At 59.9% G+C, this 21,122-nt stretch overlaps 2 protein-coding genes across 2 annotated transcripts; both read left to right on the top strand.

The window, feature by feature from the left end:
• The first annotated feature begins 3,028 nt into the window (after window positions 1-3,028).
• On the top strand, window positions 3,029-9,221 carry KRT18 (keratin 18). Its single transcript, XM_066207336.1, has 7 exons — window positions 3,029-3,607; window positions 4,361-4,443; window positions 5,915-6,071; window positions 6,145-6,309; window positions 6,944-7,069; window positions 7,682-7,908; window positions 9,025-9,221. Exons 1-7 carry the CDS (start codon window positions 3,167-3,169, stop codon window positions 9,128-9,130), a joined length of 1,305 nt encoding a protein of 434 aa, XP_066063433.1. The 5' UTR covers window positions 3,029-3,166; the 3' UTR covers window positions 9,131-9,221.
• Window positions 9,222-10,293: 1,072 nt separating this feature from the next.
• Window positions 10,294-20,730, top strand: EIF4B (eukaryotic translation initiation factor 4B). The gene is given in 16 exon segments (XM_066207303.1): window positions 10,294-10,306; window positions 13,564-13,637; window positions 13,640-13,703; window positions 14,555-14,763; window positions 15,832-15,948; window positions 16,140-16,194; window positions 16,364-16,507; window positions 16,932-17,042; window positions 17,191-17,358; window positions 17,724-17,958; window positions 18,412-18,530; window positions 18,612-18,822; window positions 19,479-19,546; window positions 19,820-19,904; window positions 19,998-20,052; window positions 20,546-20,730. Coding segments are annotated over 16 exon segments (1,806 nt in total). The 3' UTR covers window positions 20,624-20,730.
• The last annotated feature ends 392 nt before the right edge of the window (window positions 20,731-21,122 follow it).

The following is a 21,122-nucleotide window of genomic DNA, read 5'->3' as shown; positions in this document are numbered from 1 at the left end:
AATCCATGACTCAAGCTATTCCCCCAGACAATGTCCCCAACCCCAATCCCCCAATCTTTGTACCTGCCCATGTCCCCATCCTAGGATCTCCCATGGCACGTCCCTAATCCCTGACCCCATCGTTTGGTAGGCCACCAAACTGTGTCCCCAGCCCCATGTCCCTCAATACAGTATCCCCGTCCCCTGCTCTGTGTCCTCAGCCCATGCCCCCAGATCCAAGACCCCAAATCCTGTTCCCAGCCCTCCATTCCCAGGCCTCTCCCCAAATTACATCCCAAACCTGCATCCCTTAACTCACTTCCCTAACCCCAAAACCTGAAGCCCTGTCCCAAGCCCTGTGGTCCCAACCCCTGACCCCCAGTCTTTGTCCCCAGCTCCGTGTTCCCCAACCCCTGACCCCAGTCCCTGTCCCCAAATCTGAGTCACAGCATGCGACTCCAGCCACATCACTCCAAATCTGGCCTCAGACCTGGTCCCAGCCCTTTCCCCAGGCCTCACCAGGGCCTGCCCCCAGTACCAAACTCAGAGGCAAAATAGGGAAAACATCCAAAAAAACACGTGGGATGGATGGACGGAGGTGAGTTCAGGTGTATTCAGGTGTGTTCAGGTGAGTTCAGGCAGGTTCAGGTGTGTGCAGGTGAGTCCAACAGGTGCCGGTGTGTGCAGTGGTGGCTCCGTTGGTGGCTCCAGCCCAGACTTGCCCGGCACGAGGGCGGCACACGCTGGGCACGGAGAGGGTGCGGCACCTGCGGCCCGGGAGTCGGGACCTGGGATTTGGGATCCTGGAGTTGGGATCTAGAGGGTTCCAGGGCGTTTGACTCCACCTGGGCACTGGCAGCTCTGGGGTAGCATCTTCCTATCTTCCTTCCTATCTTCCTTCCTATCTTCCTTCCTTCCTATCTTCCTTCCTTCCTTCCTTCCTTCCTTCCTTCCTTCCTTCCTTCCTTCCTTCCTTCCTTCCTTCCTTCCTTCCTTCCTTCCTTCCTTCCTTCCTTCCTTCCTTCCTTCCTTCCTTCCTTCCTTCCTCCCTCCCTCCCTCCCTCCCTCCCTCCCTCCCTCCCTCCCTAAATCCATGCACTGTCGGGGGGTGCGGGAGTCACATAGATCTGAGCAACCCAGCCCCAACCAGGGAGGGTCTCAAAGCCCCCCCAAACCTGCGACACCCGGGAGGGGACACGATCTGCTCCCCCCTCCTCCCCGCAGAGGCTCCCACCACTTCCAGGTCCCTCCCTAAATCCCTCCCGTCTTATCAGGAAGGAATTTCCAGAGATAACCCTCGAAGGGGGGGGGGGGGGGGTAGCGTGGGTCCCAGACCCTGCGGGACACTCTCCCAGCCCCCCAGGGAGCAGCGGGGACCCCCTAAACCCTTGACAGCCCCAGCTGAGCCCCCCATCACTTTCAGCTGGGGACACTGAGGCACGGGGGGACACGGGGGGAACACGGGAGAGATGTGAGGTGAGGGGGGGACGGAGGCATGGGGGACGTTTTGGGGATGGGGGGGGACGACTCAGGGGGACACGGGAGGACACGAGGAGTGGATGCTGGGGGACACCAGGTGACACGGGAGGGACACAACGGGGCGACCTGCGGGGACACCTTGGGGGTCACCGGGATGTTTGGGGACCGGGGGACACAGGGGGAAGCCGGGAGGGGGAACACGGCGGGGGGCGGGGGACACGTGTGGGACACGTCACCCACCGGGAACGCCCGGAATGTTCCCGATAAGGCCCAGGGTGGGAGCAGCCCCGACACCCCCGCCCCTCCCCCTGCGCCCTTCAGGGGGCCCCAGGGGTCCCCAAAGAGGGACGAAGCCGCTGGACCCCGGGCGGGACCCCCTGGGACCCTCGGGCCCGGGACCTCGGGGATCCCGCGGGGAAAATGGGGGAAAAGTGAGGGAAAGGGGTAAAAAGGGGGGGGGGGGGGGGGGGAAGGGGGAAGATGGGGTAGAACGGGATAAAATTGAGCATAAGTGGGGAAAATGGGGGAAAATTGGGCAGGAATGGGGCAAAACGGAGGGAATGGGCAGGGAAAGGAAGGGGGCAAAGCAGAGAAAAACGTGGGGGGAAAAGGGAAATGGGAGAAAAGGGGAAAGGAATAGGGCAAAATAAGGGAAAAACGGCAAAAAATGAGGGGGAAACCGACAAAATTGGACAGAGATGGGGCAAAATGGGGCAAAAAGGGATTAATGGGACAAGAATGGGATGGGACAAAACAGGGCAAGATCAGGCAAAAAGGGTGAAAATGGGACAAGAATGGGATAAAATTACCAAAAAAGGGCAAAAATGAGTAAAATGGGACAGGAATGGGGTAAGAAAGGGCAAAATGGGGCAAAACCAGCAAAACGGGAAGATTTGGTATAAATGGAGTAAAATGGAGCAAAAAGAGGCAGGAATGGGGGAAATAGGGAAAATGAGAAATGGGCAAAAATGAGGCAGAAGTAGACAAAAATGAGTAAATGGCACGTGAACGGGGCAAAACAGGGCAAAATGGGGGTAAGCAGAGCAAAATGGCAGGAATAGGGTAAAACAGGGGGTCTCAGGTCAGGCAGGGGCTGCAGCAGTGTGAAGGTCAGTAGGGTGATGTGGGGCTGGCTGTGGGGGACCCGAAAATGTGTGGGGCCGATCCCGACCCCGCCCCACATCCCACAGTTCTGGAGGCAAGCCCCATTCCTTCATCTCCCACCCCACAGTTATGGGGTCGATCCCATCCCTCCTACCCTCACCCCGCAAGTTCTGGGGCTGATTCCTTTCCCTCTGCCCCCCACCCCACAGTTCTGGGTCACACCCCTTTCCACGCACCCCGCACCCCACAAGTTTTGGGGTTGATTCCCTTCCCCCTGCCCTGCACTTCCCAATTCTGGATCAGACCCCAAAACCTCTGCCCCGCATCCCACGAGTTTTGGGGCTGATTCTTTTCTCTCGCACCCCACTCCCCAAGTTTTGGGGTCGATCCCCTTCCCGGTCCCCCCACCCCCAGCTGTGGAGCTGATTCCCGCAGGAACAAAGCGCTGGGCCGGCTCCAGCCGCACCTTCCCGGGAGCGAGGCCGTGGGGAGGTGCCGTGGGGCCGCTCCCGGCTATAAATCCCGGCCAGAATTCCCGCCCGGAATTCCATCCGTGCGTCCGTCCGTGCGACTGTCGGGCTCCCGCCGTCGTGTCACCGTCCCCATGAGCTTCTCCCGCCGCACCGTCTATTCCAGCTCCGTCCGCTCCGGCGGGGTCGGGACCCTCGGGACCCCTGGGATCGCCGCCGGCCGCCGCTTCGCCCCCCTGGGCAGCGCCGCCAGCGTGTACGCGGGGGCGGGGGGCGCGGGGTCCCGCATCTCCGTCACCCGCACCCTGAGCAGCGCCGGGGGGGCCTTTGGGGCCGGTTATGGGGCCGGCCTGGGGGGCAATGTCTTCCTGGGGGGCTCCGGGGCCGTGGCCAACGAGAAGGAGGCGATGCAGGACCTCAACGACCGCCTGGCCACGTACCTGGAGCAGGTGCGGAGCCTGGAGCGGGAGAACCGGCGCCTGGAGACGCAAATCCGGGAGTTTATGGCCCAAAAGGGGCCCAGCGCCCATGACTGGAGCCCCCAGTGGGAGCTGATCGAGGAGCTACGGGACAAGGTGGGGGCGCGGGGGGGTTTGGGGTTAAACATTAACTGGGGGGGGGGAGGGGAAGGGCTGAACTTTGCATCTATGGGGGGTCTGTAAGTCCCTGGGTGGGTATGGGGGGGGGTATGGGGAGATCTCTAAGCCCCCGTGGGTGGGGGGCGCGGGGGGGCTCTTCCCCGCGGGGCTGTTTCTGTGTAGGGCGAAGGGACGTGACCGAGGCCACCGGGGTGGGGCAGTGTCGAAGGAGCCCCCTCCATTCTTACCCCGATTTTTGGGTAAATGAGCCCCCACCAGCCCCCCCAAAGCCCCTCTGGAGCCTCCTCAAGGTGACCGGCACCCCTCACCCCCCCCCCGACACCTAGGCCCCCGCCCCGCCCCCACCCCGGGTTATCGCCGCTGTTCCGGGGCGAGGCCCGGCGGGGAAGGGGGGCCGAGGAAGTCATCTTGCCACGGTGACGGTGACACGTGTCCCTGTGTCCCTGCCGTCCCTGTGTCCACGTGTTCGTCTGTTCCACTCACCTGTCTCCCCCATATCCGTGTGTTCACCTGGGTCCACATGTCTCCATGACTGTCTGTGTCCACCTGTGTCCCCCCACATGTCCCCCCCTCCATGAGTCCCCATATCTCTGTGTCCACTCGTGTCCATGTCCCCGTGTCCATGTGTCCATCTGTCCCTACATGTCCCTATTATCCGCATGTATCCCCATGTCCCCCTATGTCCATGTGTCCCCTGTATCCATGTGTGTCCTCGTGTCCCCACCCCAGATCCTGGAGAGCACGGTGGAGAATGCACGGACAGTGCTGCAGATCGACAACGCACGGCTGGCGGCCGATGACTTCCGGGTCAAGTGAGGGCGGGATACTGGGAATACTGGGAATAATGGGAGTAATGGGAATAATGCGCATGGGAACATGGCAGGGATGACATGGGAATGAGGATGGAGTGGGAATGGGGGTGGAAGTGGGGGTGGGAATATGATGGAAAAGAGGGTGTAGGCAGGGTGGGAATAGGAGTGGGATTCCCCCATTGAGTGGGAATGGGGAGAGGGGTGGAAATGGAGTTGGAAACAAGACGGGAATGGAGATGGGAATAGGGGTGGGGTTGGTTAGGAATGGGGATGAAGTGAGGATGAGGGTGAGGATGGTGTGAAGGGGGATGAAGAAGGGCATGGAGATGAGATGGGGATGAGGGCAAGGATGAGGATGGAAATGGGAGTGGGAACAGGAGTGGGGATGGGAATGGGGACAAGGATGGTCTGGGAGATGGGATGGAGACAAGCATGGAGACAGGAGTGGGAATGGGAATAGGGTGGAAATGGATGGGGATGGGCATGGGCATGGGCATGGGGATGGGCATGTGGTGGGACTAGGGGGAGAACAGGTGGCATTGGGGGCAAGGATGGGGGTGGGGTGGAGACTGAATGGGAATAGGTGGGAAGGAGGTGGGTACAGGGATGGGAATGGAGTGGAGACAGAGATGAGGATGAGGCTGGAGATGGGACAGGAATGTGCACAAGGGCAAGGATGGAATGGAGATGTGGACAGGGACAGGGATGTGCTAAGGATGGAAATCAGGATGAGGACAAGGCCAAAGATGGAAACCGGAGTGGGAATGGAATGGGAATCTGGATAGGGACAGAGAAAAAGACAGGGATGGGGACAGCTGTAGGTGAGAATTGGGATGGGACAAGTATGCAAACGTGGATGGAGACAGGGATGGGACAGGATTAGAGATGAGGATGAGGGAGAGGATGAGACAGGAATTGGGATGGGAACAGGGAATGAAAATGGGGATTAGGACAAGGAGAAGGATGGGAACAGAGACAAAGATGGGATGAGTGGAAGTGGCAGAGGGGATGAGACTGGGATAAGAACAGGGATGGAGACAGCAATGGGATGAGGTCAGGTGGGGCTGCAGACGGAATGAGGATGAGGGTGGGACAAGATGGGATGATATTGAAAATGGAGATGAGGATAAGAATGTGAAAGGAAATGGAGATGGAAATGAAGATAAGGATGGGGATGACAATGAGCATGGATATGAGACAGGATGAGAATGATGGGAATGGGATGGGGATGGGACAGGGATGGGGAAAGGGATGTGATTGGGATGGAAATGGGGATGAGGATGATGGGGGCTGAAGAAGGATGAGGAAGAGGCTGTGTTGGGCTGGGGGTGGAAATGGGGCTGATGATGGGGCTGGGGGACAAGGATACGTCGGGGACAGAAACAGGATGAGGACAAGGTTAGGAACGGGCACGAGGCTGGCTCCGCTCCGTGTCCCACCCTGGCTGTGCCCCACTCCTGCGGCGTTGCAGGTTCGAGGCGGAGCTGGCCATCCGGCTCTCGGTGGACAGCGACATCGCGGGGCTGCGCAAGGTCTTGGATGACACCAACATGACGCGGCTGCAGCTTGAGGGGGACATCGAGGCCCTGCGTGAGGAGCTGATCCTGCTGCGCAAGGACCACGACCAGGTGGGTCCGGGGGGCTTGGGGGCCTCGGGGTAGGGGGGCCGTGGGACCCCAAACTGACCCACTCTGCCCCCAGGAAGTGCAGGACCTGCGGGCGCAGGTCTCGCAGTCAGCGGTGACGGTGGAGGTGGATGCACCACGGTCGCAGGATTTAGGGAAGGTCCTGGGGGAGCTGCGGGCTCAGTATGACGCACTGGCCCAGAAGAACCTGGAGGACCTGGAGAAGCAGTGGGGGCAGCAGGTGGGGAACCCAAAAAACCCCAAATCCCACCCCAAAACAACCCCTGAAATGGTCCTGGGGGAGCTGCAGATGCAGGACAATGCCCTCACCTTAAAATCCCCGGAGGACCTGGAGAAGCAGAGGGGGTGGGAGTTGGGGACTCCAAACCCCCCCAGTCCACACCCAAGGGTCCCCAGTGATGCTCCATAAGGGTGTCCCCAGTGGGGGGTCACCTGGGGTTCCTAAACAAGAGGAAAACACCTTTTGGGGGGTGTCCGCAGACTGGCATGGGGGGGTCCCCAAAGGAGCCCCACAAAGGAGAGAGGGAGGGGTGGCAGACCCAGGGGGGTCTTGGGTGGAGATTTGGGACTTTTTGGGGGGACTTCTGGGATGAACTGCTCCAGAAGGTTCCTGGCCCAATCTTGGGGATATTTTGGGGTGGCCTCTGTCCAAGGGGGTCCAAGTTTGGAGCCCCTTCTAGGGGACCCCTACGATGTGGGACCCCCATGCCTGAGTGTGGGTCCTCTTGGGATGATCTCATCCGCCACATCCCCTCCAGAACCTGGGGTGTCCGTGGTGGGTGGGACCAAGGCTGCTGTCCCCCAGACCCCAAGTGTGCCCCTTGCCCCACCCCAACCCCTTCTTTCCCTCCCAGATCACGGAGACCACCCTGGAGGTGACACAGAGCACAAAGGACCTGGACACAGCGCGAGGCACTGTCGGGGCCCTGCGTCGCTCACTGCAGACCCTTGAGATTGACCTTGAGGCCCTGCGCAACCAGGTACCCTAAAATCCCCCCAAAAAACCCAACCCACCCAAATCCCTCAATCAACAGCCTCAAACCCCCAACTCCCCCCAAAAAAACCTAACCCCTGAATTCATGGCTCCAGAGTCCCAAAACCCTGCCAACCCTCAACACATAACTCCAGCCCCTCAAAGGCCATTTTTGAGGTCCTGACCCCCCACTCCCTAAACCCTGTGAATCCCCCAGAGCTCAGGGCTGGAGGCAGTGCTGCCGGAGGTTGAGGGTCTGGCCAAGGTGAACCAGACTCTCTAATTCTCTTCTGATCTCCCCAGAACACAGGTTTGGGGGCTGCATTGACCAAAGCTCAGGGTGAACCCCCAGTTTTCAGGGTGAACCCCCAAGTCCCCCCAGAACTCAGGTGTGGAGGCAGCACTGACTGAGCCCGAAGTTACTCCCCCTGCATTTTCATAGTGCAGATCCTCCAAACCCCACATTTTAAGGGTACTGACTCCCCCAAAACCCCCTTAAACTCCCCCAATCCCTCCAAACACCCCAGAACACGGATTTAGAGGCTGCCATGGTCGAGGCTGAGGCTCAGACCGAGGTGAACCTGCCCAAAACCCCCTTAAGCCCCCCCAATCCCTCCAGAACGCAGGTCTGGAGGCGGCACTGGCCGAGGCCGAGGCCCGGGCCGGGGCTCACCTGGCGCAGGTGCAGCTCCAGGTGAGCGCGGCCGAGGCGGAGCTGCGGGACGTGCGGGCACAGCTCCAGCGGCAGAACGAGCAGCACCGGGAGCTGCTCGGCCTCAGGGACCGGCTCGAGGCCGAGATCGCCACGTATCGGCAGCTGCTGGAGGGCGGCGACGGCGGCTTCAGGTGAGCGGGGGGACTGGGGAGAGGATCAGGTACGGGGGTGAGGGGGGTGGCGTTCAGGTGGGGGGAAAAGGAATTCAGGTACCCCCAGGGTGGAACTTCAGGTGAGAGGGGGAGTTCAGGTACAGGGGGGGTGAGTTCAGGTGAGCAAGGAAGTTTGGGTTGGGGGGCGAATTCAGGTGAGGGGGAGGAGTTTGGGGGGGTTCAGGTGACGGGGGAGTTCAGGTATGACTCGGTTCAGGGACGAGTTTGGTGGAGAGGGAAGGAATTCAGGTATGGGATGTTAGAAGTTCAGGTGAGCGGGGAATTTGGGGGTGTAGTTCAGATATGGGCGGTTGAGGTGAGGAGGGGAAAGAAGCCAGGTACAGGGGATGGAAGTTCAAACTGGGGGGGAGTTCAGGTACAGGGGAGAATGTGGGGGGGCATTCAGGTAGAGGGGTTCAGGTGAGGGGGGGAGGTTTAGGTTTGGGGGAAGGTGAGCAGAGAGAGCTCAGGTATGAGGGTGAGGGAGGGCGAGGGGGAAATTCAGCGGGGAGGAGTTCAGGTGAGGGGGAAATCCAGGTACAGGGGAGTTCAGGTGGGGTAGAAGTTGAGGTGAGGGGGAAATGGAGACAGAGGAGGGGGGATGTGGGCTGGGAAGGGGATGGGAAGGGATAATCCCAGGAATGGAGTGTCCAGGTGCCATCCCTGTCATGGGGAGGGGACAGCGGTGATACCCAGAGCAGAAGAGCCTCCTGTGATGAGGTTTCCATGTCCCACCAGTTACGAGATTTTGGAGACAGCCAGGGGACAGCAGTGACATCCAGGGGGGATGATTCCAGGAGATCCTAAGTCCCAGTTCTGTCCTTCAGGATGGTCAGGGATGGGGACAATGGTGACATCAGAGGGGATGAACCCCAAGTGTCCAAGTGTCCGGGTCCTACCAGTTACAATATTTTGGGAACAGCCAGGGGACAGTGGTGACAGCCAGAGGGGACAATCTCCAGGGTGTTGGGACACCCCAGCCCATCCCCCTGGACATTCCATCTCCATCACCTGTTGGGTGTCACTGAGGGGGACACTACCGGCATGGGGAGGGGACCCCCAGGTGCCCCCACCCCTAACCACCGCTCCCTGCAGCCTGAGGGATGCCCTGGACAAGGAGACCACGGCCACCACGGCAGGGACAGGGACCACCCAGCGCGTGGTCACTGAGACCAGGGAGGTGAAGGTCCGCACGTACTGAGGGGGTCACAGGGGATCCCTGGCCCCCGAAACCCGGGGGGGCCCTCGAGCCCCTCCAGATCCAAATAAAGTGATGAATGCCATGAATGGGAGATGGGATGTGCTGGTGTGTCCTTCCGAGGGGGAAACGGGGGTGGGGACACGGGGCTGAGACCGGGGAGAAACTGAGGCACAGGGTGTGGAGGGCTGTCAGTGGAGGAATGGATACCTGTACCCCCTCCTTGTCACCATCCTCATACCGACCCCCGGTCGGGGTCATTGGGGGCATTGACCTCTCAGAACCAGCTGGGATGACCCCAAAACGTCCCTGTCCCCGCCGGCCCCAGAGTCAGCCCCGAGCTCCGGGCTTGCCGTCCCGTCCTGAGCCGCTCCCGGAGGACACGGGGCTCGCGGGGATCCCACTGCGGGACCCGGGGGTCCCGGTGCGGTGCTCCGGATCGCGGGGATGCTCGTGCCCGGGAGTTCCGGTGTAGGGGGTTCCTCGGGGGTCGGTGCCCAGAGGTGTCGGTGCCCGGGGATCCCGGTGAAGGTGCCTGAGGGTGTCAGTGCCCGGGGGTCGCGGTGTCCGGGGGTCCTTGGGGTGTCAGTAGACGGGGAAGGGTGGGTGGTGCCCGGAGTTGACGGAACCGGGGGTCTCGGGGGGGCTGCCAGAGGTGTCGGTGTCCGGAGGATCGCGGCGCCCCGGCTGTCGCTGTGTGAGGGAGCCCGTGTCCGGGGCTCCTGATGTCAGGGGTCCCAGTGACCGGGAATCCCGTGAGGTGTCAGTGCCCAGAGGCCCCAGCGTCTCGGGGTCCGGGAAGTGACGGTGTTGGGGCGTCTCGGTGTCCGGGCTGTCGCTGCCCGGAGGTGTCGCTGCCCGGGAGTTCCGAGCAGTCCGTGGTGCCCTGGGCGCCAGTGCCGGGGGCTGTCGGTGCCGGCGGGTGCTCGGGGGTGTCCCAGCCCGGGGGTCCCGGTGGGGGGGTCCCGGTGGGAGGGTCCCGGTGGGAGGGTCCCGGTGCCGTCCCGAGGCTCCCGCCCCCTCCCCCGCAGAACCATCCGGCCCCAGGCCCCGCCCCCGGCCCAAACCCCGCCCCCGAGCTTTGCCCCGCCCCCTGACAGGGCGCGACGCTCGTGGTCACGTGACGCCGCCATCCGGGTCCTTTGCCTTCTCTGCCTCGTCCCAACATGGCGGCCCCAGGTGAGCGCTGCGCCGCGGGCCCGGGCCCCGGCGGCCCGCGCGGGGCTCCGTGGGCACTGATGGCGACACCGATGGCGGCCCCGGGGCTGCTCCGGGCACCGCCGCTCCCGGAGATGGGGCTGGGGGGGAAGGCGGTGGCGGGAAAACCGGGGCAAGCGGCGGGAAAACCGAACCCCCACCCCCCCCCCCCCCTTCCTCCTCCGCCGCGTCCCCTCAGGGCGGGCGCGCGCCTTTCCACCCCCCCGCCACTTCCCATTGGCGGGGGGTGCGCGCGCGGCCCCTGATTGACGTGCGCGCGCCGGGCCCCCCCAACATCCCCCTGCCTCCCATTGGCGGGGGCGCGCGCGCCCGGCTGCTGATTGACGTGCGTGCGCCCGGCCGGTGATTGACGTGCGCGCGCCGGGCGCGGCTCGGCGCGTGCGCGCGGGAGGGGGGGGGAGGGGGCGACGCGCCCACGTGGCCGCGGACGGGCGGGGGTCGGGGGGCCCCGGTACCGGGAGTTTGGGAGATGGGATCAGCCCCCCCTCCTCCCCCACACACACATCTGCCCCCAGGGGCTGCACCGGGAGCCCCTTCCCGGGCCCGCGGTGCCCTTGAGGCTCCTTGGGGTTAGTAACGGGAGAGGCGGGGCGGGATGTGACCCCTCCCAGCCCTTCCAGGGTTGATCCCGGGGTGGGGGGGCACACCAGACTCCCCCCAGACCCAACTCGGTTCCTCCCTCCATTCCCGATCCCGCAGCATCTGCCGGGATCCCCGACTCTCCTTGGAGCGGGAGGGGTGAGCACGAGGGGCTGGAAGGTGACCCCCCCATCCCCAGGTTCGGTGTTTTCCCACCTGGATCCATTCCTGTCCCAGATTTCCCTGGGCCTCAGGTGCTTCCCGCATTCCCAGGGGTGTCCCAAGCTGATTTCCTGAAGGAGGTTGGGTCACCCTGAGGCAGCTCAGAGGGTCTTGAGGCTCCCGGATCCCAGGCTGGGATTCCTGTGGGATTCCCAGAAGGGCCCCACGCTACCCTGAAATCCATGGTAGGGAGGGATTGGGTGAAGATGGAGCCATCCCAGGGGTCTCACACACCACCACCACCCCCTCCCAATTCCCACAGGAAAACACTGGTGGTGGTTCTCTCCGTGCTGGGTTTCCATGGAATAATACATTTCCAGGCCATTACGTGAGCAATCCCAGCATCTCACCTCCATCCTTTTTCTTCTTGTTAAAGCCCTTCAGTTGATTAATTAATCATTATTCCACCCTCTGCTCGGAGCTCTGACCATCCAAAAATTTATGATCTCTCCTTAAAAAAGAGAGGGGAATGTTTTTTCCATGCCTTTTTCTTTCATATCCCTAAAACGCATCAGTTTTCCTTCCCCTGGGAGCACAGTTGACCTCCCCAGATCCTGATGGGGGAACGAGGGGAATCCACCATTTCTTTGGGGCTCCAAGACCACCCCAGCTCCACCCGGAGGGATTTTTCCTGGAAAATGCGGCATTTTTTGCCAGGAAAGGTCCCAGATCCAGCAGCAGAGCCACATGAGGGCAGCAGTTCTTCCTGGAAGGTGGGAAGACTGGGGGAATTGTGAATCAAAGCCCGCCTTCCAGGAGATATCCCAGCTTTCCAGGAGGGTCACAGCATGTGCCTCCATGTGTCCCCACAGGGGGTGGGATGGGGGGACGGTCTTCCCAGTGGGAATAGCGAATAGAGGGGGCTGGGGGGTGGCTCGGTGGCTCCTGTCCCCTCATGTGTGCCCTCCCTGTGGCTCCTGTCCAATCCTGGTGTCCCACGTCCCAGTCTGGAGCCCTGTCCCACCCTGGTGTCTCCTGTCTCTATCCCAGGTCCTCATGTCCAGCTCTTCCTGTCCCATCCCAGTGTCCTGTCCCAGTGGCTCCTCTCCCATCCCAGTGCCCCATGTCCCATCTTATGTCCCTTCCTGTCACTTAGTGGCTCCTCCTGTGCCTCCTCCTGTCCCATCCCAGTTCCTCGGGTCCTGGTGCCCCACATCCCTTCCTAGTTCCTTCTGTCCCATTCTGGTGGCTCCTGTCCCACCCTGATGCCCTTGTGGACATCCCAGCACCTTGTGTCTTCTCTCAGTGCCATATCCCACCCAGATGACTCGTGTTGTATCCTCGTCCCCTCCCAGTGCCTTCTGTCCCATCTCAGTACCCCCTGTCACATCCTGTCACCTTGTGCCCCATCCTGATGCCTCATGTCCCATCTCAGTGACCGGTGTCACATCTTGGTGGCTCCTGTCCCTTCTTGGCTCCTCATGTCCCATCCTGACACCTCTTGACTCCTCCTGTCCCACCTCCTGTCCCATCCTGGTGCTCTGTGTTCCATGCCAACACTTTCTGTCTCATCCTGATGCCTTGTGTCACATCTCGTGTCCCCTCTTGGCATGTCCTATCCAATCTCATGTCCCATCCTAGTTAGTCCCATCCCATTGTCATTGTCCCATGGCCCACCTGTCACCTTGTGTCCTATCCCAGGGCCTCCTGTCCCATCCTGGTGCTCCATGTCCTCCTGTACTGTTTCCTCCTGGCTCCTCCTGTCCTATCTCATGTCCCTTCCCAGTGGCTCCTGTCCCATCCCAGCTCTTCCCATTCCATCCCAGTGTGCCATGTCCCACCTTGTGTCCCATCCTGTCACCTTGTGCTCCATCCCAAGGCCTTGTGTCCCATCCTGGTGGCTCCTGTCATCTCTTGGCATCCCATGTCCCATCACAGCACCTCCTGTCCCTTCCCAGTGTCCCTTGTCCTGGTGCCTCGTGTCCAATCCTGGCACTTCATGTCACCTCTCAGCTCCTCAAGTCCACTCCCAGTATTGGGTCCCAGTGGCTCTTGTCCCATCACTGTGTCCCATCCCAGCTCCTCATGTCCCATCCTGGTGTCCTCTGTCCCACCCCAGTGTCCCCAGTCCCCTCTGCCCCTGCCCTGTTCCTATCCCTGCTCTCATTCCACCTGTTCCCACTCAGTGCCTCCCATTCCCACACTTTTTCTCACCTATTCCCGCTCTCATTCCTGCCTGTCCCAGCTCTCATTCCTGCCTATTCCCTTCTTCATTCCTACCCATCCCTGCTCCATTCCCACTGTTGCCACTCTGACCCCATTCTCATTCTCGTTCTTATTCCCTCTCTTTTCCTGCCCATTCCCACTCTCATTTCCTCTCATTCCCATGCATTCCCTGTCTCATTCCCCTCCATTCCCTGTCTTGTTCCCCCCACTCCCATTCCCACTCTGATCCGTGTCTCCGGTCGCTCCTGCAGCAGCAGCAAAGAAGAAGCCAAAGAAGGGGAAGACGCTGACGCTCACGGATTTCCTGGCGGAGGATGGGGGGGGGCGGGGGGGGGCCCCACCTACATCCCCAAACCTGTGAGCTGGGCCGACGAGACCGATGACTTGGAAGGTGAGCATGGCATTCCTGGCCCCTGGAATGGCATTCCCGGAGGCTGGAAGGCATTTCCAGCTCTGGGATTGGCATTCCCAGTCCTTGGAGCAGCATTCCCGAAGGTGGAACAGCATTGTCAATCCCTGGGCACCATTCTGAGCAGTGAGATTGGCATTCCCAGCTCCCAGACTGGCATTCCTGCTTCAAGATCAATATTCCCTTGCCCCAGAGGGGCATTCCTGGATCATGGAGGGCATTCCCAGCTCCCAGACTGTCATTTCCGGCTCTGGGTCTGCATTCCCAGCTCCTGGAACATAATTTCTGCCCTCCAGATTGGCATTCCCAGCTCCAGGATTGGAATTCCTTCTTGCCAGTGGCACCCACAACTGGAAAAATCCACTGGCTGTTCTTGTTTTGGGGAATAATGAAGCTGGGAGAGCCATGCAAGTTTTCCTTAGGGATGAGACTCAGTGTCCAGCAACGTGGGGGATCAGGAATAGGATATTAAGTGTTTTGGGGATTGGATTCACCAGAGCTTCCCACTGAGCCAGGCTGGAATCCAAGCCGGAATGAATCCTGGAAATCCGTCCCATGTGATTGCCTATCCCTGCCTTGGCTGCTCTGGATGGCTTCAGGGCCCCTTTTCCATGGATTTACCAATGCTGCCAGCAGTTGCCATTGCTCTGCTGGACTCCAGTTCCCGCGGGTTGGCTCCGGATGACTCCGGTTGCTTTCAGCTGCCTCCATCTGGGTGGGTTTTGGGGTGATTTGCCGACTCCAGTTGACCTGGCCAGCTCTGGATGGCCACGGTCAGCTCCGGTTGGCTCTGGCCGTGTGTGTCTGTGCCCACATCCCAGATTTCTCCGCAGTCTCCACCACGTGGCACAGCAATGATGACGACGTTTACCGGGCGCCTCCGATCGACCGCTCCATCCTTCCCACGGCCCCGCGCGCCGCCCGCGAGCCCAACATCGACAGAAGCCGCCTCCCCAAATCACCCCCGTACACGGCATTCCTGGGAAACCTGCCCTATGATGTCACGGAAGAGTCCATCAAGGATTTCTTCCGAGGGCTCAATGTGAGTGACATTCCAGAGGACGGGCATGCCGTGGGAACTCAGGATGTGGCTCTCTCCCTCGAATGCCCATATCCATTGTCGTGGGGCATTTTCCTGGGATGTGGGTGTCTGTAGGTTGATCCTGAGAGAATCCCTTGATTCCCCAGCTGTGGATCACCCATTCCTGCTCCTCCAGTGGGATTGAGGAGCCTCCAGTGGAGTGTTTCCCTGTGGAATCAGGTGGAGGTTAGACTGGGGGGTGGCGCAGGGCAGCTGACTCACTCCCCAGTAGAAAGAAAAGAGCATCAGGAAGCTCATGGGTCACACAGAGGTGTTAAAAACCACAGGGAAATTAGTCCCAAATTGGCAAAAACCAAGTTTATTCCCATTTGAACCAATCCTGCTCTTCCCTCTCCAGCTCCGCACCTGACCTTAGCCTTCCTCGTTCCTTTTCTTTCTTCCTTGGCACTTGCCATCCTTTAAGTATAATTCCATGGATGGTGTTGTGGGTTCTCCTTTGTTCCAAGTTAGATCTGGCTTTCCAAAAGGTTTCCCATCAGGAAATCCATCCCAGGAAAATCCAAGGGATGCTCTGGGGCCCCCGTGACCACCTGAGATGTCATTTAGGCGTACCGGTGGCTCCTGACACTTCCCAGGGCTCTGATCAGGAACGAGCAAGGAGCTCCCACACGTTGGGAACCAAATCCAGGGAAAGGAGGTTGTGTGCTACCCTGTGTCCATGCGAGATTCGTGCTGGACACATCCAGGGCTGGTTTTCCACTGGGATGAGCTCTGAGATGGCTCTTGCTTCCCTGAGCCTGGGCTGGAGCCTGAAGAGCATACCTGGCCCTTCCCGTTGTTCCCAGTGCAGCTGCCAGAGCTGGAATTCTCTTCCCAGTCCCTCAATCCAAAGATGTTGGAAAGCTCTGCTGTGTTTGGGGTGGGACCCCCTCTTCCCTCCTCATGCATGAGGAGCCCCCTCAATCCCTGGATATCCATGAATTGCTCCATCCCAGATCCTGCTGCCCTTCCACATTCCCCTTTGGCAAGATCCTGAGGGGAGCTTCCCCGCCTTCCCTCCCTTGGCAGATCAGCGCCGTGCGGCTCCCGCGGGAACCCACCAATCCTGAGAGGTTGAAAGGTTTCGGATATGCAGAATTCGAGGATATTGATTCCCTGTTCCAGGCCCTGAGCCTGAATGAAGAGGTGAGTCCAATCCCAGCTTCCAAGAGCACATCCCAGGGCCTAAAGGGGCACCAAGGACCTGGAGAAGGATTTGGACATGGGCCTGGAGTGATGGGAAAAGGGCAAATGGCTTCCAGCTGGAAGAGGAGAGGATCAGGTGGGATATGAGGAGGAAATTCCCAGCCCAGCACTCACTTCCCACTGTTTTCCAGTCTTTAGGAAACAGAAGGATACGAGTGGATGTGGCAGATCAAGCTCAGGATAAAGGTGAGCGTCCAGCTGAGGGTGCGGATTGGGCAGGGTAGGGATTCAGGGAGAGTGGCAAGGGGCACAACCCTGACCCTGCCCTGTTTCCTTCCTTTCCTTTTAATTTGCTTTTCCTTTACCTCTCCCTTTCCCTCTCCTTATCCCTGCCCCTGTCCCTGGCTCCCAGCAGACCGGGACGATCGCTGCTTCGGCAGAGACCGGGATCGCTTCCGGGACTCAGAGCGGTTCGAGAGCGACTGGCGCGCACGTCCAGCTGCTCCCGACGCCTTCGATGACTTCCCCCCGCGCCGGAGTGACGATGGATTTGGGGACAGTGAGTGAAAAGAACAGGCCCAGCATTCCAGGAGCTCTTTCCCCTGTGTCTTGGGAACCAGCATTGTCCAGGGGCACCTGACACAGCTCTGCCTGAGATTAGGAGCTACCTGAGCTCATTCCCACCCTGAGCTTGTTCTGGTCCTCATTTATTCACAGAACTGAATCCCACTTGGAGCTAATGTAGTCCCAGAACTCATTCCCACCCTGAGCTTGTTCTTCCCCATTTGGAGCTCATTTATTCTCAGCTCTCATTCCTACTCAAACTCATTCATTCCCAAAACTCTTCATTTCCACCCGAGCTCATTCCCAGTTTGTAGGGATGAATGGGGCCTCCTCCTCTCCCATGTGGAGCGGTACTGAGATTTTCCTCCTTCGTCATGGAAATCTCTGCCTATCCCAGTAAAATGCCATTCCACTTCCAGGATATCGTGATCGCTATGATGACCGGTATCGGGACGGGCCACGGCGGGACATGGATCGTGGCTTTGGGAGCCGGGATCGCTACGACGACCGCAGCAGGGATTATGACCGAGGTGGGAATTCCCAAGGGTTTTCAGGAGCAGAGAGACCCCCCCCATGGCCAGCGAGTAACTGGGAATCCCCCTAATTCCCAGACTCTTACCACTGGGAATCTGGGCTGCATTATCCCCGATCACTCTCAGATGGATCCTTCTTCCCCAGGCTATGATTCCCGAATAGGCAGTGGCCGGAGAGCCTTCGGGAGCGGATACCGCCGGGACGACGACTACCGTGGCTATGAGGATCGTTATGACCGGCGGGATGACCGGATGGATCGGTGGAATTCCCGGGATGATTACGGCCGGGATGATTTCCGCCGCGAGGACAGAGGTGGGGGGTGGGACTGGGGCTGTTCCTTTGGGAAAGGCTGGATAGAATGGGTATGATCCCATGGGAATACTGGGGTGTGATAGGAATGATCCCTTGGGAAAGGTGGCATGCGGTTGGAAGGGTCTCTTTGAGAAAGGCAGGATGGGATGGGAAGAATCCCAATGGAAAGGTGAGAAGGACAGGGAATGGTCCCTCTGGAAAGATGGGCTAGGATGGAAATGTTCCCCATGGAGAAGTGAAAGAGAGTGGGAATGATCCCTCAGGAAAGGTGGGCAGAGGAAGGGGATGATCCCTCGGGAATGGTGGCATGGGACACTGTTCCAGGTGCGATCAGTGCCCACCGGGATCTCCCGGCTCCTTCCCAGGTCCCACCCAGAGACCGAAGCTCAACCTGAAGCCCCGGAGTGCTCCCAAGGAAGAGGAAACTTCGGGAGCTCCCGCTGCCCAATCCAGCCGGGCCGTTTCCATCTTCGGGGAGGCCAAGCCTGTGGATACAGCGGCTCGGGAGCGGGAAGTGGAGGAGCGGCTCCAGAAGGAGCAGGAAAAACTCCAGCGGCAGCTGGAGGACGACAAGAGGATCGACAGACGGCCCCGGGAAAGGTGGGAATGGTGCCTTGGGAAAGAGGGAATGGGATGGGGATGATCCCTTGGGAAAGGTGGGAAAGGGCTGGAATGGTCTCGTGAGAAAGGTGGAATAGGTAAGGAATGATCCCTTGGTAGTGGTGGAATGGGCAAAGAATGATCCCACCCAAAAGGTGAGAGGTAGCGAATGGTCTCTTAGGAATGGGGGTATGGGCTGGGAATGACCCCATGGCAAAGATGGGGATGGGCAGGCAGTGATCCCCATGGAGAGGTGGGATGGGGTGGAAATGATCCCTCAAGAAATTCAAGGCTGATCCCCACAGAGAGATGGGAGGGATGGGGAATGGTCCCTATGAAAAAGTGGGATGGGTGGGAATGATCCATTTGGGTGGGATGGTGCTCATCCTATGGGAAAGGTGGGAAGGGGTAGCCCTTTCCCAGCCCCCTGATCCTATTCCTGCCCTATCCCAGGCATCCGAGCTGGCGGAGCGAGGAGAACCAGGAGCGATCCCGGACAGGCAGCGAATCCTCCCAGAGCGGCCCTGCAGGACCGCCGGGAACGTCCGCGGGCTCAGGCCCCACTGGCCGGAGTGAGTGGGGATCCGGGGTGGCCGGAACATCCCAGCCCAGGGTGTCCGGCACTTCCCACACGGATTTGTGTCCCCCCCCAGCCACGCGGAGGAGGGAGAGCGAGAAATCCCTGGAAAATGAGCCCCTAGGAAAAGAGGAGGAGCCGCCCTCACCACCCCCCAAATCCCGGGAGGAGAAGCCAAAGGTGATGCCGGCACCGCCTCCCAAGGAAAACGCCTGGATGAAGCGAAGCAACCAGAACCCCCCCGGCAATTCCCAGAGCTCCGACTCAGAGCAGCCCTCCCCGACCAGGTGGGTGTCCCAGCAAGGAGCAGCCTGGGGGCAGCTTTTCCAGCCCAGAGCATTCCATGGGTCCCTGGTTTTCCCTGCTGAAGCCCCTTCCAAGGGCCAGGAGAAGGGGACCCCGACATTGCCAGGGGTGATTCATCCCATTTCTGCCACCCATCCTGACCTTTCTAAGGCCCATCCCAACATACCTGAATCGCAGAGATGTTCCTGTGCCCCATTCCAGTGTTCCTGTGGCCCATTCCATGGAGCACATCCCAGCATTCCTGTGGCCCAGGGATGTTCCTGCTGCACGTCCCAATATTCCCATGCCCCATCCTAGGGTTCTGTGGCACATCCCAACACTCCTGAAGCCTATGGAGGCTCTTTTGCCTCCATCCCAACCTTCCTGTGTCCCCTCCCACCATTCTCAGGTGTGTTCCTGGGCTCCATCCCAGCATTCTTGTGCCTGATCCCAACTGTCCTAGGGCTCATGGGTGTTACCTGTGCCCCATCCCAGTATTCCCAGGAATTCACTGCGCGCCATTCTAATATTCCTGTGCTCCACCCCAACATTCCCAGGCCGTACCCCAACTTTCCCATGCCCCATTGCACCATTCCTAGGAATGGGGCCATTCCCGGGACCCCCCTGATGCCCCTTCCCATCTTTTTTCTCTCCCCAGTGGGGGCCCCCCTGGCCCCTCCCCCCCTGGAGATGATGGGGGCCCCCCCAGGACCCCCCAGAGGAGAGGTGAGAATGAGAGGGCTTGGGGAGGGTTTTGGGGGTTTGGGGGAGTCTCGGGAGCACTTGGGGGCTCAGAGGGTGTTTGGGGGCGGGTTGGGGATTTTGGGGGAACTCAGGGGGCTTTGGGGGGGCTTGGGGGGAGGTTGATATCAGGGGATCCGGGGGGGTTGAGGGATTCTGTGGGGAGTTTTAAAGGGGGTTAGGGGTTTCCAGGGATGTTGAGGCCTCGCTGGGGCCTCAGGGGGTTTTGGGGGCTGTAACCCTCCCACCCTTTCCCAGGAGAGGAACTGAAGCCGGAGGGGGGTCGGGAGAGCAGCTCCAAGGGCCGGAGCTGCAGCCGCGGCCCTGCAGGGGACCCTGAGAGGTGAGGCCCCCCAGACCCCCCTTCAGGAACCGGGAAACCCCCCTGGGCACTGGGAATTTCCCCAGGAACTGACCTCTGATCTCTGCCCCCCAGGAGGGACCCCCGGAAGGAGCACGAGCCAAAGAAACTGGAGGAGAACCCCCCCTCTGTAAGGATCCAGGGGGACCCAAGACTGGGGGAGGGACCTCCCACAAATCCTGGGTTTGGGGGGTTTTGGGGAATTTTCACCACAACTGTCCCCCTATACCTCCAGTTAACAGGGGGCTGTGACCCCTCTTTGGGGTGAGTGAATCCCCAGGGGACTTTGACTCCTCAAATCTCATTTTTTGGGGTGTTTTGGGAATTTTCTGTTTCAGTGCCCCCCGCCCCCTGCCAGCCCCCCCCCAGTTCAGCCATGGGCAGTCTGAGACCCCTTTTTGGGGTGCATGACCCCCTTGGGGGTCTTCATCCCCTCCAGATCTTGGGGTTTTGGGGAATTTTTTTCAATAATGACCCCCCTGGCCCTCCCAGCTCAACCACCCGTGCAATTTTGGATGTCTCTGGCCCCCCTGTGACCCCTGGTTTTGGGATATGTGAGCCCCTAAGGATCTTTATCCCCCTCAAATCCCATTTTTGGGAATATTTCCTGGTTTTCCCTGTAGTTCAGCCACGCCAGCAAATACGCCGCGCTCTCCATGGATGGGGAGGATGAAGGTGATGATGAAGAAGGAGCTGAGTAAAAGCTTCCTCCCCCTCCTCCTCCTCCTCAGCCGCCACGGGAACCTCCGGAGATTCCCAAAAATCCCAACCTTGATCCAGGCGAGACGGAAATAAAGCCTAAAACTCATCAATTCCCTCAGCTACGGCTTCTTAAATCCTGAAAAAACCCACCCTGAATGCACGGGAATCGCCCCAAAATCAGCCCAGGGGGCAGGAGGGGTAATTCCAAGAGTTTTCTCAAAGGAAAAGCAGCCCCCCACTCCGTGTTTTCCATGGAATAAGGGGTGAGGAATAGCTGGCCTTCCTCCCACCCCAATCCTTACTGGAGTCCCTCCAAAACAGGGATGGGGAGGTACCCAATCCCCCCAAATCCTCCAGGGTCTGGGATCCCACTCTGCCCCCCATTTTCTGCACCTCTGGAATGTCGATTTTCCCCAGACACCTTCCTCATCCTTCTGCTCACAGGTGTCCCCCCAGTTCCCCCACCCAATTTTTGGGATGCAAACCCTGCCCTTTACA

This window comes from Chamaea fasciata, unplaced genomic scaffold, assembly GCF_029207755.1.
Source record: "Chamaea fasciata isolate MVZ Bird 193981 ecotype frontalis unplaced genomic scaffold, bChaFas1.0.hap1 SCAF_41, whole genome shotgun sequence".
Taxonomy (NCBI): Eukaryota; Metazoa; Chordata; class Aves; order Passeriformes; family Sylviidae; genus Chamaea; species Chamaea fasciata.
Note: the sequence above shows the minus strand (reverse complement) of the source record. Positions and strands in the feature narration are given on the sequence as shown.